General features: G+C 42.1%; 1 protein-coding gene across 4 annotated transcripts in view; it reads right to left on the reverse strand.

The window, feature by feature from the left end:
- The window catches only part of ZNF407 (zinc finger protein 407), a 481,488-nt gene that overhangs the window by 163,925 nt on the left and 298,784 nt on the right, over positions 1 to 18,779 (reverse strand). For all 4 annotated transcript variants that reach the window (XM_050941753.1, XM_050941754.1, XM_050941756.1 and 1 more), the window contains exon 7: positions 8,273 to 8,393. In XM_050941753.1, coding sequence (XP_050797710.1) covers positions 8,273 to 8,393 — 121 coding nt within the window. The remainder of the gene's footprint in view (positions 1 to 8,272; positions 8,394 to 18,779) is intronic.

Raw genomic sequence — 18,779 nt, forward strand, 5'->3', positions numbered from 1 at the left:
CTTGCATCAACCTAGTTGTACATATGCATATAGTCAAATTTCTCTGTCACCAATATAAGTGCCCCATTACAACGCAGTAACATCACATCACTGAATGGCATTGAGCCATGGTCAATCTACTATAGTTGACCAGTGCGAGTGTAGACACCGGGTGACATACATTGACCCTAAACATCCTCCAGCAGCTCTCCCACAAGGCCCAACAGTGACAACCTGAGTTCATAATTGTGAACTCCACCACCCAAGACTTATGCAGAATGGAAGCCACCATACTGGCCACGTGCTACAGACATGCTCCTATCTGGAATACGCAGTAGGATCTCCTGGGCCTATGGGAAGAAGAGACCGTGCATAAGTCGCTATGGAGCAGTAGTAGAAACATGGCTATCTACAAGCAGATTGCACAGGGATGCAAGTGAAGAGATAGGACAGGGATCAGCTGCCGTGCTGCGTGAAAGCGAAGGAACTGCATCAGGCATACAAGGCCAGGGAGGCCAATAGTTGATCTAGTGCCAAGCCACAGAGCTGCTGCTTTTATAACAAGCTGCATGCCATACTTGGCAAAGACCCAGGCAGCACCCCAGAGTACCCCAGATACTTCCAAGGTGGTTGAGACATGGACTCCTGTCATGAAGTGAGAGGAGCAGGAGGAAGGAGGCTGTGGGACACGCAATGGAGGGTCTGGCTATGCTGCGAACCAGAAAGTATTTGGAACTCCACTGCAGTCTAGTCAGTCCTGTCATTTTAGCACGGGTGAGCCCAATGCAGGGGAAGGAATCTAGGATTAAGTGTGTGAATGCATTTCCCATTACAGTGTTTAAATGTACAGATGGTGCCTGACCCCAACATAGCAAGATACAAGTATCAACTCTTCATTAATTTACTTGTACTAGAAGAGGGAGTGGTACAACAAACAGAGGTAAGTCATGATCTGCTTTTCATTCCCCTGTAGTTAGCTTCGGAGTACGGCTGCATGAGCCAAAGAAGTAAGGAGTAGGCATTACTGGCATTTCCACCAGTAAGGAAAGAATGTCTCAGCTTGCAGATTTGTGAATAGTCCTGTGTTCTTAAAGATGCAAGCATCAAACATTTTCCCTGACCAGCCAATGTTGATGTTGCTGAAGTGTTCCTGGTGATACACCAATGCTTGCATGACCATAGAAATGCAGTCTTTTTTGTTTAGGTACTCTGTGATGGGGTGGGCTGCTGCCAGAATAGGGATTTGCATACAATCTCTTGACAACTGCAGTTTCAGAACCCCAGTTCTGCAAAATCCATCAACTATGTCCTGCATAACGCTGAGAGTCACCGTCCTGCATAGCAGAAGACCCCTCGCTATGGATTTTCCACCTCTAAAATGATTTCCCACTGAGTGGTAGCAATCTAGCATTGAAAGTTTCCACAGAGCTATCACCACTCACTTCTTAACTGTCAGTTTAGCTCTCCTTTGGTGTCCCTGTGCTCGAGGGATACATTTTGATGTCCCTGTACTGCAAGCTCAGCACATAGATCCACTATGTGGTTTTGCACATCTGAAAGTTCTGCAACCGCTATTCATAGTCACAAAACTGAATTACTATGCCATCCTACCAATCACTGCTCATTTCTCAGTCCCAGAAACAGTGCTCCACCATCTGCAGCTGCTCCATGAACATTACCAACTAACTTGAATTGGTTTTCACAATCTCTCCTCTATGAAATCCTCATGTCCCTCATTGTCGTAGTTTGTCCTGTGGCTCTGCAAATACCGGAGGGTTGTTTGTCCTTTGTTTGCAATGTTCATGACTATAGTGCAGACCTGTGTGGGTTCCATGCTTCTGTCTGAGATGGACAGCAGGAAGTAGCGAATGGTTTTGCAGGATTTTTTTAAAAGACATGAAAATTATGGAATGGAGATGCTTGCATGATGGGAATCTGACCCTTTGCTCCCAGACACCTGAGTGACACCCTGCACTGTCAAAATTTACTAAGGGACAGTGCTCTGGACAATGGCACTTTAACACACTCAGATTCCACTAGCTCATAGGCTCTAAAATATACTTCTGAAGTCAAGTCTACCAGTTAGCATGATAGCCTATCAGTAGTTTGGCCTGTCATGTTTCACATTTTTATTCTAAGTCAACGCATGAAATATCAGCAATAGTTTAAGTAAACACAAACACACGTACATGTCTAGCAATAGTATTAAAGAAGAAACCATATTCACTATTATTTTAAAATGCTACCTATGCATTCATTAGAATAACTTACATTGCATTTTTGGATTATGCTTAAATGTTATGCAAACATTATTTTTAAAATCTAGATGTTGTACAAATGTTACTGAGCATTTTATCTGAAAATTTAAAAAACACTAAGGGCTTAGAAACTGTTTTGAGATGCCTGTGCCGGGAACCCAAGCACACATACTCACAGAATTTCCCTCTAAAGCTTCTATTCGCATCTGTTCTTTATAAGCCCGTTCCTACAAGATTCTGAGCACACACAGCTCCTTGTAGTGACTTCAGTGGGAGCTGAAGGCTCTCCATATCTTGCTGAAGGCCACAATTGGTCTATTATGCACATATCTTATTACCCCTACCAGAATAGGTACAGTTTGCCCTAACCCGCCCTTTTAATATGGAAATGTGTGGTTTTGCCTAACACATAGAGTAGCTGCCATTGAAAGTCAATATCAACCTACAGCTAGCCATAGTGGTATCACACAAGTGTTTCCTGCTATAAGTACAGGGAAACAGCATGGCATTTTAAATATCACCACGGACCAACTATATGTAAATGGTGAATTTTTAATGACAACCACTGCATTCTACCATTTCATTCTAGAGATGGGCCTTACACACTTTCCATTTTGGCCTTAGATAACTAAATACTGTTATCTCAGAATCTGCAATACTCCTTTGCTATTCTTATTATAGCCAAGGTGTACAACAAATGTTGAGGTAATAGTATCAAGGTGGCTGAAAGGTTATTAAAGGTAACTATAGTACATGTAAAACACTTACTTTGCACATTTTTATGACTTGGGTGCAAATCCTGGAGTGTGTTAATAAGTCCTTATTTTACAACTTATGAACATAGACAATAAGTCAAAAGGAAATGGGAACTCCCTAGGGACGCTGTCCAAAAAAAAAAAAAAAAAAAAAGAAAGAAAAAAAGGAAAGAAAGAAAAGTAGCCCCTATAGAGTCACTCGTCCTAACTCAGGATGCTGTTGCTGCTGAAACTACACAATGAATCCTTCTGCAGTTGGAATTTCAGATTCAATAATCCCTTACAGAGTGTTGTCTAATTATTTTATTATGCATCATAAATGTAAAATATTTATTTTAGTTTACATAATTATATTAAATATGCATGCTATTTATCCTGATTCTTGTAACACAACCTTCACAAGTGATGTATTTTTCAGAATGGTGCATTTATGGAATTAATGCTGTTTTGCTGGTCTGGCTGTTTATTTTGTAAAGCTTGTAAAAAGTCTCAAAGAACATTTTGTCAACCCTCTGGATGCTGCCTTCCATTTTTTCCTGAGTAGTGTGTGTAAAATGAAGAGTGGATTGTAAACTGTTCAGTGGGGCCCCAGAGGAATAAATGTCATTTTCTTTAATTAAAGAACAGTGGTGACATACAGTAAGTTAATGTTAAACCTGTCATGAGATCTCATGGTCACAGTAAGTTATGGCAATGTGTGGTAAACACATCATAAGACTAATCCTACATTTCTCAAGCTCTCTAAATTCCTATAGACTTCAATCGTGTGCTAGAAAAGCAGGATCGGGCCTTATATGATCAATGACAAATTAACTTGAATCTATTTTGTATTAAGATATACATGTTCTTCTACAGTGAATGGATATTATTATATGTCTAAGAAATGGTGATAGTTATAGGAAACAGTAAGTTCTAATGGGCTCAGACTTAAGCCAAATGGTTCAAATCTGGATAACCACAAGTAGCCTCCCAAATCTACTATTCAAAGTTTACGGACATAGACCTGTTTCAGCAAGTTCCAAGACTCCTTATTTTTCACTGTGCCACACAGAAAATGCAAATAATTTTTTTGTCAGTAGAACTCCAATGTCATGCAATTAAAAAAGTTTAGCCACATAACACTTTTCTCTTAAATGACACAGAAATCTAGGATAACGATTGCAGAAGTAATAGAGGAAGAGGGCCCTATAAGACCAATTCTGTACTATAAAATTATGGTGAACATTAATTAAGAATGAATAACTTTTTTGTATAATGGAGTATATTGATTTAATAATGGAAAAGACATATTGTGAATTGAGATCATAAATGCAGAGAAAAGCATATATATTTACATTTAAATAGACTGAAGGAGTCATTGGCTAAATTAATAGTGCAAACTTGAAAAATAGATCCAGGCTGAAAAGACCAATTATATCTCTTTTTTGAAACACATCCAAATGAGAATTGTTCATATTTTAAGATTTTTTCTTATTTCATAAATAATAATTATTCACACTATTGCTGGATACATAAAATTAGAAGATAATTTCTTTGCCACTGAGGTAATGTATTTTTGCATTATGAATTTAGAAGTCTAAAAGTAAATATTACAAGGTCAAAATGCAAATGACTCCCAATGTAAGATAAAATACTGCACAATTTTGGAGCTACAGTCATAAACATAGCTTATATAAACAAATCAATCAAGTATATACAATCCAATGCAACACTTGTTTTCTTTCTGGGAATATAGATTTCATTACGAAATATATAATTTGTGTGATAAAATTCTGAAAGTAGTTTATTATTCACTTGGGCACACCACAGTCATTCAAGCCTTTCCCTAGTTAAGGAAGGAATTTCCCTGCTGACTGTGAGTTATTGAGAATATTTTCTCCTTTTTAGTCTATCCAGCCCAAACCAATCTTTTCCCCTAGATGTCTTATAGTCTATTCCACTTTAGTCTCTGTTGCTAATAAAAAAGACAAGCGATATGTGCTTATATAGTTGCAAAACAATCCACATTTAAATCACAAGAGTTTCTAAATTCATATTTATTCTTTTATTAACATCCTTTCATCTTAAAGCTTCTCAAACTGCCTTAGAGAAGATGAGCTCTGTTGAGCTTAAAACCGGGTCTCTTTCCCCAGCAGAAGTTGGTCCAATAAAAGATATTACCTCACCCAGCTTGCCTCTTATGGAATGCATGCAGAGATCATGTAATTCACCTCTGAAAGCAGATGTAAAAGAGTGCAAGCAACATTACTGTATTTCTACACACAAACTAAAGAATACTCCTCTCATTGAAATGAAAGTGATTACAATTAAAAAGTCTGCATTTGCCAAGAGTTACCACAAAATAGTATTTAAGGAAGTCCAGCAACGACCTAACCACTTGTTCTGGGGGAACTTAGCCCTCGTCCAGACTAACCCGCGGCATCGGCGGGTTAAAATCGATTGCTCGGGGATCGATATATCGCGTCTAGTCTGGACGCGGTGTATCGATCCCCGAGCGCGCTTACATCGATTCCGGAACTCCATCAATCCGAACGGAGTTCCGGAATCGACGCGGAGAGCCGCGGACATCGATGCCGCGCCGTCCAGACTGGTGAGTACCTCGATTTTAGAAATTCGACTTCAGCTACGTTATTCACGTAGCTGAAGTTGCGTATCTAAAATCGATTTTAATTCCTAGTCTGGACGTGGCCTTAGAGTAGACTGACAGGATATAATTACCAGCATGAGAGTTTGAGTAGAACACATGAAGATTAACATGTTTACTACTGCAAAAAGTTCTCTAATGCCTACAAATAGTTACAGCCTCAATTTCATGTTCTTCCAAAGGGTGGCACCTACAATAACACATGCTGAGGTGTTGGCTTACAATTGAAGAGCACCACATGTTGAGTCTCAGCACACGAGTGAGAGAACTAAGAGGAGGGCAATATGTTAGCCACTTTTTTTAAAGAAAGGAAAGGAAAGAGGAAGATGGAGTGAGGAAAACATAAGCTGCCAACAACCTTGGCTATTATCCCAGGACTGTGGAAGCTGGCAGGCAGATAGAGAGACGCTGAACTCTAGGCACAGCGGTCCCACTCCTGGCTCCTCAGCAGCTTTGCAAGGTGCCTCTCTGCCTCTCAACTGCAGCAGCAACAGCTCTAATTTCTGCATCACTGCCAGTGCTTATAAGGAATCTCCTGCTGGACAAAGAGTCGGTCACCTTGCCCAGAAGGGGGCCGTGACAGAGGAGATCTGAGATACTATAGTCCTGGGACAATTATTTCCAAATAAACAAGGAAGTGGGGGCTGCCAGAGGGTTTTCTATGCACTCTAATGAATTTTGGGTTATTTTCTTTGCTCGGTCTCTTCTCTAGGAAAATAACTACAAACACACTAGAATACTTATAAAAACCTTCTATGTTTTGGGATCTCTAGAGTATTTAGAAAATTGTCCCTGGCCAGCAGTTTAGCTTCATTCACTACACATCTTATCGGACACAATATTTAAGACACCATGGCACCTTTTCCAAACCTGAAGTAGAGCTCTGTGTAGCTTGAAAACTTGTCTCTTTCACCAACAGAAGTTGATCCAATAAAAGATGCTACGTCACCCACCTTGTCTAGGACCAACACAACTACAACAGCACTGCAATCAATATGTAAGATATGCATTTTGTGTCATGAGCAGTGAAAAAGGTAAAGATCTAGAGGAGCTGTCCATTCATTCACTGTGCACCCAGGGCCCAATCCCGCAAACTCTTACATGAGCAACGAGAAGCTCTCCCTTTCACTGGTGATTTCAAATGAATCTCATTAGACCACCAAAACATTTTCTTATTTCCTAGTTGAGGCCAATGGGACTACTCCTCTGAGTAGGGACTGCTCATGAGAGTGAAGGTTTGCAAGATGAGGCCCCTTTTGAGGTGCATTGGGAATGGGAGAGCATTCCTCAGGAGTCTTTACATCTTGCCATATTCACTGCAATCCTTGCAAGTCCTCACCTTCTATGTGCATCTTCAAAGGTGAGCATTCAGTGATGTAGAGCCCAACACAAACGCTGCCTTCACTGCCTGATCCAAAGCTCATTGAAGTCATTGGACAGACTCCAATTTACTTCAGTGGTGCCCTTAGTTTGCATTTGTAAAGCAGAAACTGTATAGCTCCTAATGCATGCAGTACAGGAGCTTCCTAGTATCCACTTCATGCTGTGTGGGACAGGGCACTCTGGAAGTGTCTAACCTTTATTATATTTTTTCTATTTAAACACTAGGAAATTCTATTAAAAAAAACTATGTTAAAAGAACATTATGGTTGTATGCTTAGCGCTCACAAGTCAAGAAATGCTGCAGAATTGCACTCACAAGTTTAACTTTCTCCTTGTGTATATGCACTGAGATAACCTTTACGGACATGATCACATACTCTTTTCCAAATATATTATCCATTTCTAAAACTTTGAAAGTTAATTCTCATAAGCTGCATGTGAATGATTTTTGTGCACTCTTTGTATAGCGTACACAGAATAGTACACAGTGCTATAAGATGTCAAAAATGCAATCAAAGAGAAAGCATATATTACACTGCATTTGAAAAACAGTATATGACCATTTAATTAAGAACTGCATTGTAATGTATATAAAGCTTATGAGGTCGAGTTAAGCTTGCACAAATAACCTTAATTTCTCTCTTTTCTTGGCTTTTGCGTGCTTAACAATGCAGCCATGATAGTGTCAAAACAGGATGGCTTTTAGGGCAGTATCTTATGATATTTTGCCTCACAGAATGCTCTTCTTCCAACCTTGCCTGATCAACTAGCCTGGCCAGAGGAAAAACAGTAGCAGAAACTTTAACTTTAACTAACTCCAGTTGCTTCCACTTTTAATATGTATTTGATGGGTGCTCAGGCTGCTAAGCCTTTTGGGGAAGCTTTTCTTTCTTGGTGGAATGGCTGCAACTCAACCGAGAAAAATTTCAAAAGCAGAGTTGATTTGAAAAGGCAATGCAGATAAGTAGCCTCACCATGGAGAATTCTAAAAGACACCAGAGCAGCTGTGAAACCAACACTCTGTATTAGCATTATAGTTTTACCACTAAAACGTTTCCCATCATTTGTTTTTCTTCCTAAAATAATATCTCAGTACTATGAGACTAATTTTTAAGTTACCTCCTAATTTAATATGCGATTACTGCTGCACTGATGGAATTTTAATGGCAATATATTTTCACTGGTGACATCAAATGAACTTCATCAGATCACCTTAACGTCTTTCATCACTTTATTATTAATAACTTGTTTACCTGTAGTCACACCAGGGACATCTGTAGGGTTTTTCACCAGTATGGACACGCTTATGTCGTGTCAGATGTGACTGTGTTGTGGAAGCGAAATTACACTCATCACATCTGAATGGTTTCTCTCCTGAAAGAGGACAAGAAAATACAGGCATTAATAATTTTAACAGTTAGAAAACTCCCTGAGCCAGATTTTCAGTTCATATGCAGCACAAAAGCAAATACAATCTGCAGTTTCAAATATAACGAACCTCTTCTTAATTACAAAATACTCCTGCAGTAACTCTCATTACAAGTTATCTACCTTGCTTGCTGGTTGCTTCATGTGGCACTAGAGCAGCCTGCCTGCCAGGGAGGAGGAAGTACTGCCCTGGGCTCAGATGTGAAGCTCTTCTTCCTCCTTCCTGAAAGTGCACTACTAGCAAGGGAGTCAATATATTGCTGCTTTATTGGACTCATCAATGCAACTTCCACCATGAAAAAGAGAGATAAGTAGGGATGGGGAACCAAAGGAGACACGGGAAAGAATAGCAAAATTATTGGCCTTATTTTATAGCTGGACTAACTGAGAAAAGTTAAATCACTCAGTCACTGGAGTCAGTGCCAGAGCATGGGATTCTCTAGTTTTCAGTCCTTTGCTTCATTCACAAGACTACTCCGCCACTCATGCTACCCAGTTTCTCTTAGTGGGAAGAGGTCACACTGGCTGCTAAGATGCTAGCAGCTGACTTGAAGAGATCTTGAGGCAGCCTTAGCACAGTTAGCAGCAGCAGCCTAAGCAGCTCTGCGCACCACAGCTGCAAACCAATTTGGGATGCACTCGAACACTGAAGGACCTGTAGCCATGGTTAGGAAAAATCAGCGATAAATTTTCAAGTCTAGGGATCAGTTCACATTGTTCTTCATTTTTAAGGATTCCTTCTCAAAACAAAGAATAAAAAACATAACACACACAAAATCACTATTTTAAAATAACATTATTAAGGTGGAATGGTCAAGCATTCAAAAGTTCGGAACTGCCAGAATTAACGTTGCATTAATGTGCATGCATTATGAAAGTCTTTCATTACATGATCACATACCATTATTTCCATAGGATCCCTGCCTCATATACTGTACAGAATAGCACTGCTCTCTTAATGAGCAGGTATTCAATATTTTGTTTTATTCTGGTTGTTAAATGTGGGCCCCTAGCCCTTATTTACTGCAAACTATTCAAACTCTGAAGACAGATTAATTTCCATGTGAGCTTTTCTGTGGTGCTCATCATTATAGTGAGTGCTTCACAGATATCAATTATCTTCACAAAACCTCTGTGAAACAAGGGGTTGGGGGTATTAATTCCATTTGGATGGGGAACTGAGGCACAGAGAGATTAAAGTAAAAAGTTTCCACTAATTTTGGGTGCCCAAGTTGAGACAACTAAGACCTGATTTTTTTCAGAGTACTTAGAATTATACAGCAATTTAATTCTCACTGACTTCAGCTGCAGCTGTGACTTCTGCTAATTAGGGTCTCAAACTGAACACCTATAAAATGAGGACTACACAATTAATAAGCATCTCTGAAAAGTTGGGTTTAAGTGACTTGCCCAGCACCACAAAGGAACTCTGTGGCACTGTCAAGAGATAGAATCCAACTCTGCAGGGTAGCATTTGACTGTCTTAATAATGAGACCATTCTTTCTCTTTGTGTAATCCTCTGCCTCTTTCATAATACAACTGGAGCTAGAGCAGGCTGGAAAACGTAAATCTCTTCTTGTGAAAAATTTTGCTTTTTTGAACAGTTTTTTGTCACAAACCAGGATGAAAATGCAAAAAATAAAATTGTCTTTAGCAGGATGGGGGTTTTGGAGAAAAAATTGTTTTGGGAGAATCAAAACAGAGTATTTCAGCTTCCTGGCTGCTTGGCCTGAAGGTGCTGGCCAATTTCAGGCAGCAAGTGCAACAGACAAGAGACTTCCAGCCTGGCTGGAGAGGCGGAAAGCCAGGGTGCTCAGCATACCCACATCTGGGGTCACAGCGACAGAGAGTAGAGATGCCCAGTATCTCCGGTCCTGCAGTTGAGGGAGTAGGCTGGAAGCTACTGAGGCAGAGTCATGGCACTCAGCCCCACCAGCTCTCCTGGAATGTTTTTGACAGTTTCACTTTCCACTAGGCAGTTTCTTGCCGGGCAGTTTTAGTCTCTCCCACCCAGGATCACTGTCCTAGTCCCAAGTTACACCCAGACTCCCAGTCTCTCTCTTTCTCCTCTCTTCCCCCATCCCCTTGCCCAGCCAGACCCAGCCAATCTGTTTCCTCTTCCTCCAACTTCCAGTTGCCCTCCCACCCACACTGCCTGTCCCTGCAGGATCCCAGTTCCAATCTTCCTCCCCAGGCTCTCCATCCAATCAAAGTCCCCTCTCCCACTGGCTCCATATCCCAGCCTCTATGCCCTGCTTCTTCCAGTTCCCCTCCCACACCAACACTCCTCTTCAGATACGTCTCCCGTCCTCCCTCACCTCGTTCCCCCCACCCCACAGATACTCAGTCCCAAACTGCTTCCAAGCCAGGTGCAGTCTCCCTCTTACCTCACCTCCCAGACCCAGTTTCCCTCTCCCCAAACCACCAGCCTGCAATCACAATCTCCCTCAGAAGGCTCCTTGTCCCAGTCCTACTCCCTGGTTGCCTGTTTACCCCACATCCAGCAGATCCAGCTCTTGTCCTTTCTGAATTCATATCAAGTAGCTTCTCCCTTCCTATTGCCTGGGCCCAGTTGGGGGTGGGGGAGTCACTAAGAGCACAGAAGAAATAGGCTCCCTGTTCTTAGTTCCAGCCGTACCTGGCACCGCCTGCAGCAACTCAGGCCTTCAATTGCAGAGAAAGTCCTGCTCAGGTCCAGGCTGGAGCATGCTCAGTGTGGATGGAATCTTTGGGTGAATTTCATTACTAAAATCTAAGAAGTCTCTACTGAGCATGTGCAAATGGCAATTTTTTCTAAGGTTTATAGCTTGGCCATATTTGGTCAGATTTTCCTTGGGACAGCGAGAGGAACGTCCCCTAACATAAAGGCCACCTTCTGCCAAATATCAAGTGCCTGCTCCAAAGCAGGGAATGCAAAAAATGTTAAACTAAAGGATGCCACATTTTTTTTTTAATGTGAACAAAGCAACATATTTTTTTCCCTAGCCTCATTGTCAGAAACGACTAAACTGTTTTGGCTGCAATCTTAAAAAACTAGCCTGAGGCAGACACCTGGCACGGAAAATTTCAACCCATACAGTTGAGGTTTGGCAAAGTTATAAGCAACTGAAAACAGGGTCTTAAAATGGGAAGTGTTAGACAATATTAAGAATAGACGGTCATACCAGCCCCACATATATTTCCCAAATGAGAGCTGGGAGTAATCCTCATATTTCTAACTAGACAAACCAGGAGAAGCCCAGACTGTAGGCTTCGTAGGCTCTGAAAGACAGCTCTAGAGAAAGAAGATGGGAAACCTGCATGGACACTGGGGAGAAACAGGCAAAGGAGAGGTAGCTTCAAGACTTAGAACAATTGATTCTAGTAGCTATTGGAGAGAATTTCAGCTACAATTTTTCAGCTCCTGTTCCCTGGCCAGGGGAGTGAGGGAAACCAGGATTGTGCTGGACAGATTGGGACTGCTGGCAAATATGCCTTTCCGGCTCCAAACGAGACTTTCCTGTCAGATACCCAATCTCTTCTTCTCTGAAGAAAGTGATTCTTCCAACTGTTTGACTGACAGTGGCTTCTTTTCCAATTAAACTCTCTGGGATACTTAGCACTATTTCGACAACCCAGTCTTGAACTGAAAATACGTGAATAACGTAGCTGAAGTCGAAGTATCTAAGATCGAATTACTCACCATCCTCACGGCACGGGATCGATGTCCGCGGCTCCCCCGTCGATTTCGCAACTCCGTTTGGGTTGGTGGAGTTACGAAATCGATATAACCGCGTTCGGGGATCGATATATCGCGTCTAGATGAGACGCGATATATCAATCCCCGAGCAATCGATTGCTACCCGCCAATACGGCGAGTAGTGAAGACATACTCTTAGAGAATTAAAGAAGATAGTAATATTTCTGAAGCCTAAGTAACACAACTGCAAATATTATAGAGAAGGGTCTTCCTTCCTTCCTTCTAGAAGTTTTCATTTAATATACATTTGAACCTTATTGAACCGCACCTTTGCAAACTGGAAACCAGCAAATCTGCACTGAAAATGATTTTCTGGTTTGCAGTCCATTTCAACACATATCAGGAAAGTTCTGCTGCTATGCTGAGGCAGAGCCAGTGAGGCTGACAGATCAGCGAGGTTCCACTGTAGCTAGTAGAGTTTGGAAATTCCATCATGACCAAAAGAAAAATGAACAATCCTCACCCACCGCATGAGGAAGTTTCTCCTTAGGAAATCCTTGTGGCTAAGTGTTCCTGTCAGACAGAGTATGTGTAAATTTCACTTGACAGAAAATAGATCACAGGAACACAAAACAAAAGGCCAAATGAACTGGGGAAAACTGACAGCCTAACATTCTCAGTAGCTCTTAGAGGCTGCACCAAGGGGAAAAATATTTATGTATGAAACCAAGTCAATAAGAAAACTTTTCGGTTCACTTGATAGATAAGTTTGTCTCAGCCAAAAACAGAACATCCCATGCTAAAGTGCTAGGGAAACAAAAAGAAGCCCAATTGCTTTTTCCACAGTCCAGGACAAGGAAGAAGTACAGCTGCTACCTCCCAATCATTCCCCCCATGCTTGGTCCAACTGCTTCTGCTGCTTCTACTTCCCCTCCTAACTGCTTGGTCCCATCCTGATCCTCTCCCCACAACTGCTTCTACTCTTCTCCTGATATCTAACATTTCCACTCCCAATCCGTGCTCTCCTCAAGTGCCTATGCCCATTCTCATACACCTCCAGGTCAGTTTCCACTATCTCCTTACTGCTTACTCCATTTCATATCTGTCCTTCACAGCTCCGCAACAGCTCTAAACTTTGCAGCACAATTCCCTGTTTGCTGTGGCAGAATACAGGGAATGAACACCTACCGAGTTCCTGGGGGGTGGGCAGGCACAAGCAGGCTAGGGGAAAGAGTGAATAAACCCAGGACTCAAATAATTTCAGAGGACAACTAATAAAAAAAACAAAACAGGAACAGGAGTGAGGTCAGAGGGCCACAAACAAGGAACTGGAAGGAGACACTGAGCAGACAATGCCGGACTGTGCCACTGCTTCTCAAAGGTGTGTAGGGAGCCAGTGGACGCGGCCTAAAGGAACTCTGTCTGGATGCATGATCAGAGAGAGGAACAGAAATTGTCCCACAGTCGTAGAACATCTCCTCATCCAGCATCCTCCTCCTGATTTTACAGATGGACACTTTGGCTAGCGCCAGGAGGAGGCTGATGAGGAGGTCTCATGACTCTGTGGGGCCATGGACAGGGTGTGAATAAATCAGGAGATGTAGGGAAAAGTGCGGTCAGACCCTGGGGAGAAGGTTCTGGAGGAGCAGGAAAAGGGGATGCAACCTGAAACACTTGAGATAGATGTTTGCCAGGATCTCCGTCATCCAACAGAAGGGGCACCTATTGGGGAAGGGGGTGAACCGCGCCAAGTACACACCTGTGTTCACAGATGCATGAAGGAGCCACCAACTAATATCCTTGGCAGGCCGGGGGCTGGGGTCAAGGTGGAATACAGGCTGGCCCACTGGGGTTCCTCACCCTCCACAGATGGTAGGAGAGCCCGCCACTTGGAGTCAGGACAGGACACGATGGTGAGGAAGTGAAAGGTATGGAGCGCAAACTTGTATAGATATCCTGGGTGTGGTTCGGAAATGAACTTGCTGCAGATCGCGCAGCCAGCTCGGGTTGCAGAAGGGAGGAGCCTGGGGTGGCTCATGGGGCAGGGGTCCCAATAACAAGGTTCAGATGGCCAGGGGTGAGTGGGGAGTACCCTCCCACAGGACCTGCTCAAGGAAAGCCTGAGAGGCAGGCGATAAGGCTGCCTGCACTTCTTGGAGTACATGCTGGGAAGTAGGAGAGGTGGAGAGTCTCACAAGCAGGCTGAGCACCAGGGGATCCACCCACTCCCTCTGGCTGTAGTCCAGGTGGTCTCTGATTCTGGTGATGCCTATCAGGACCAAATTCTGGTGCACCGTGGGGGACTCTGCACACCAAGCTGAGGGTTGTATAGCAGGGGCTCCCTGAGGAGATCTGCCCCCTTGGCAGCAGCCACAGACCTGGTCGCCAAAGCCAGCTTCTAGGTCCAGAGAAGGTCCAGGTAGAAGACTGGCAGCTGGTAGAGGTCTAAAGGAAAACTCCTTGGATGGAGATAACATAGCTTCTGGTCATATCGGAGCCCTTGGAAAGCAGGGAATGAACAGGTAAGCCTGCATTCTGACCACTCAGACACCAGTTAGTTCCTCTGGAGAAAGCCAACTGAGGTAATTAGATAATTGGGCTGGCCAATCAGTTCAGATGGACAAAGAAACAAAGGAAGGGCATGCCAGGGGAGAAAGAGGAACAGGGCTTCCTGAGCCCAGTCTCACAGAGGCCTCGAAGGGAGACCTTTGTTCCTGTCAGGTTTTGAGAAGGGAGATGGAAGCACAAGGGATGTTGTAAATAGACTCTTGTACAGGTACTGTAGTGGTGTTGGTGAAGGGAACTCAAATAAATGGCTCTATGAATGCACAACTACTGGAATCTGTGGCAATAAGACAGGAGCGAAGGCGTGCCCTGCTACCAGCAGCACTGGATTTTATGGTAAATTTAAGCAACCCCCTGAAATTCATGGAAGTCACAACCAAAGTTTTCAGTTATAATCTTTATACATCTCTGGCAGCCTCAGTTTCCAATTTGCTGCAGAAATGGTGCAGAATGATGTGCAAGAGGGAGTACACAGCACTCTGCTATAGGTGCAGTTACAATGGAGGATGAGTTTATCACTTTGTATCAGGAATACTGCTGTTCAGACTGTTCAGGTAAAAGGGAATTTTGATGATGTGAGGTTTGCCCCTTAAACCTTAGAAAAAATTTACCTTTCTTTGTCATTGCTAAGACCACTAGAAAGTTTTACAGAATTTTAGCTTAAAAATAGTGAGGGGAAATTTGGGAAAGGTTTTTGTTTTGGCTACACATTTGGAGACTGAACAGGACAAAATACTCAGAACAGTTCCCACCCCATGCAAAGAAACTACTCTCCTCTTCCTCACCTCTAGCTTTAATAACTACAACCTCCGGAAAAGCCTGAGAAATGAGATGATTGCCCAGGAAAGCCTGAAAGGTGATCCAACACAGGGTCCATCTAATCAAGGGAGAAAGTCAGAAGGACATATCTCTGTTAGCCCTCTCTTGCTTAAACCAAAGGCCTGTGTGTCTAATCACAACTGTCAATGTGTCATGCAGGAAAAGAGAGTTTTTCAGGTAGCCAGAGTCCAAACTACTTCTGAATTGAGTATCAGTTAACCATTTAAGCCACTCAGCATAGAAAACTTCAGCCTAAAATGATTAAAGTTTGGCAAATTTAAAAGCAATTGAAAACAGGGTCTTATAAGGGGAGGTGTTAAGACAGCCTTAATAATAGGCAGTGCTACTAACCTCACTTATAATAACCTTCTCTCTGGTTTTCCGCACTGCTCAGCTCTCCTCATTTCACTCTATTCAAAATTCTCTTTCTATTCTACAACTCTGTCAGTTCTCCTTATGTTTCTTGATTGGCTTCATCTTCAAGCCTCTATATGTGATCTTGTCCCACCTAAATCTCAGCTTTCATTTCCTCCTCTGCCTCCTTACACTCTCCCTAATCCTTTCATAGTCTACTCCATGTCGTTCTCCCACTCTCAGCTTATGTCTAAAATAGTCCCCTTCTGATTATTCTCTAAGTGTTCTCTCTCTTATCATCTTCTGTTCTCAAACAACATTTAAATGCTCCCTTTCCTAAATATGTGTTGTTCTTCATACTGTGTCCCTTTTGAGTGTAAGCTCTTTGGGATGCAGAGCATACCTTTCGGCACTCATAAACTGCATAGTAAATTTATGATAATAGATAAGTATTTAATAATTACTAAAATAATACAACAATAATAATAAATAGTGAGGGCATGATTATTAAGAATGCTTACATTTTTTTTGTTTACAGACTACACACAGTACTTATGGGTATGGGAGTATGCTGTGGCTGATCCAGTTTTGATGTGAATGAATTTCAAAATTTTTTAAATGCTATTATGGAAGCGCCTTTAACAAAACACACGAAGTGTTAACAGAGTGGATAAAGTCTCATCCCTATCATCTCTACAGCAAGGCCTATTTTTTGTCCTAGATGTCTCATGTGGAGGGCTCAGTGGTGTAAACAGAGCCCTAAATAATTACTATATACCATATATTTTAAAGTTCTGTTTATCGAATTATCACGTTTGAAACAAGTGGACAATCCAAACTATGGTCTGCTGACTACTCCTCCTAATTTCCAGCTATTTCTACAGTTGATCAGGCTTTTCACTGTGAAGAGGCGCCCAAAGGCCTGAAAAAACAGCTTGAAACAGAGACAGCCTATTTGCCTCTAGCAGGTGCTCACTGTTACATACGAAGAACTGAGAAAACAAGAATTATCCCTTATTGTATAAAAGACATCCAAAAATTTCATATATACTTTCCTAACACATTTTTCCATAAGAGAAATTGCAGTAATTGCTACAGAGCTGTTATTTGACTGCAAACTGTGATTGTGATGGGGACACATGGTCTGTGTGTTCATGAATGGGAGAGGAAAAGGACCATGAGACAATCTTCTTGTAAAATATGGTCCACAGTATAAGAAAGTTTAAGACACCTGGATTTCAACCCTTATCTACCACTGAAAGTCTGCTGTAATTAAGTTTCACGCTCTTCTAATGGCTTAAATGGAAAGGAAAAATAGCACATACCCATCCAAAAACTTCATCCCTCTTCTTAAAAAACATTTAATGAAACAGCACAATACTTACTGTGCTATACTTTACATAGAATTCCACTTTTTTTAGCTTGGGTGTGGGAAGAGGCTACTGTAATAACCTTAGTCCCAGATTTGGACCTTAGCGTCCAAGATATGGGGGTTAGCATGAAAACCTCCAAGCTTAGTTACCAGCTTGGACCTGGTACTTGCTGCCACCACCCAAAAAATTAGAGTGTTTTGGGGCACTCTGGTCCCCCTGAAAAACCTTCCCTGGGGACCCCAAGACCCAAATCCCTTGAGTCTCACAACAAAGGGAAATAATCCTTTTTCCCTTCCCCCCTCCAGGTGCTCCTGGAGAGATACACAGACACAAGCTCTGTGAACCCAAACAGAGTGAATCTCCCTCTCTGTTCCCAATCCTGGAAACAAAAAGTACTTTCCTATTCCCCCCAGAGGGAATGCAAAAATCAGGCTAGCAATCCAACACACAGATCTCTCCGATTCCTTCCTCCCACCAATTCCCTGGTGAGTACAGACTCAATTTCCCTGAAGTAAAGAAAAACTCCAACAGGTCTTAAAAGAAAGCTTTATATAAAAAGAAAGAAAAATAAGTACAAATGTTCTCTCTGTATTAAGATGATACAACACAGGGTCAATTGCTTAAAAGAATATTGAATAAACAGCCCTATTCCAAAAGAATACAAATCAAAGCACTCCAGCACTTATATTCATGCAAATACCAAAGAAAAGAAACCATATAACTTACTATCTGATCTCTTTGTCCTTACACTTGGAAACAGAAGACTAGAAAAAAGAAACTACTTCTCCAAAGCTCAGAGAAAGCAGGCAGGCAGAAAACAAAGACTCAGACACACAATTCCCTCCACCCAAAGTTGAAAAAATCCGGTTTCCTGATTGGTCCTCTGGTCAGGTGCTTCAGCTCCAGCACTTATATTCATGCAAATACCAAAGAAAAGAAACCATATAACTTACTATCTGATCTCTTTGTCCTTACACTTGGAAACAGAAGACTAGAAAAAAGAAACTACTTCTCCAAAGCTCAGAGAAAGCAGGCAGGCAGAAAACAAAGACTCAGACACACAATTCCCTCCACCCAAAGTTGAAAAAATCCGGTTTCCTGATTGGTCCTCTGGTCAGGTGCTTCAGGTGAAAGAGACATTAACCCTTAGCTATCTGTTTATGACACGCCCCCCAAATTGCAGACAGTGGGGAAGCTCACTGGCGGCGATTTCCTTCTAGAACTTGAAAATAAACAGATTAATACAACACATACACCTTTACCTATACTCCTAAGTATATAACTAACAGACTTCTACATTTTAAGAACACTTTTTAACTACTGAATTCTGGGAAACTCTCACGGGAGAGTGCATCAGCTACTTTGTTAGAAGCTCCTGTGATGTGTTGAATTTCAAAATCAAAATCTTGGAGAGCTAAACTCCAACGAAGAAGTTTCTTGTTGTTCCCCTTGGCAGTATGAAGCCACTTTAGTGCAGCATGGTCAGTTTGTAGTTGGAACCGCCGTCCCCAAACATATGGGCGTAGCTTTTCCAGGGCGTA

The sequence above is a fragment of the Gopherus flavomarginatus genome, chromosome 2 (genome assembly GCF_025201925.1).
Source record: "Gopherus flavomarginatus isolate rGopFla2 chromosome 2, rGopFla2.mat.asm, whole genome shotgun sequence".
Taxonomy (NCBI): Eukaryota; Metazoa; Chordata; order Testudines; family Testudinidae; genus Gopherus; species Gopherus flavomarginatus.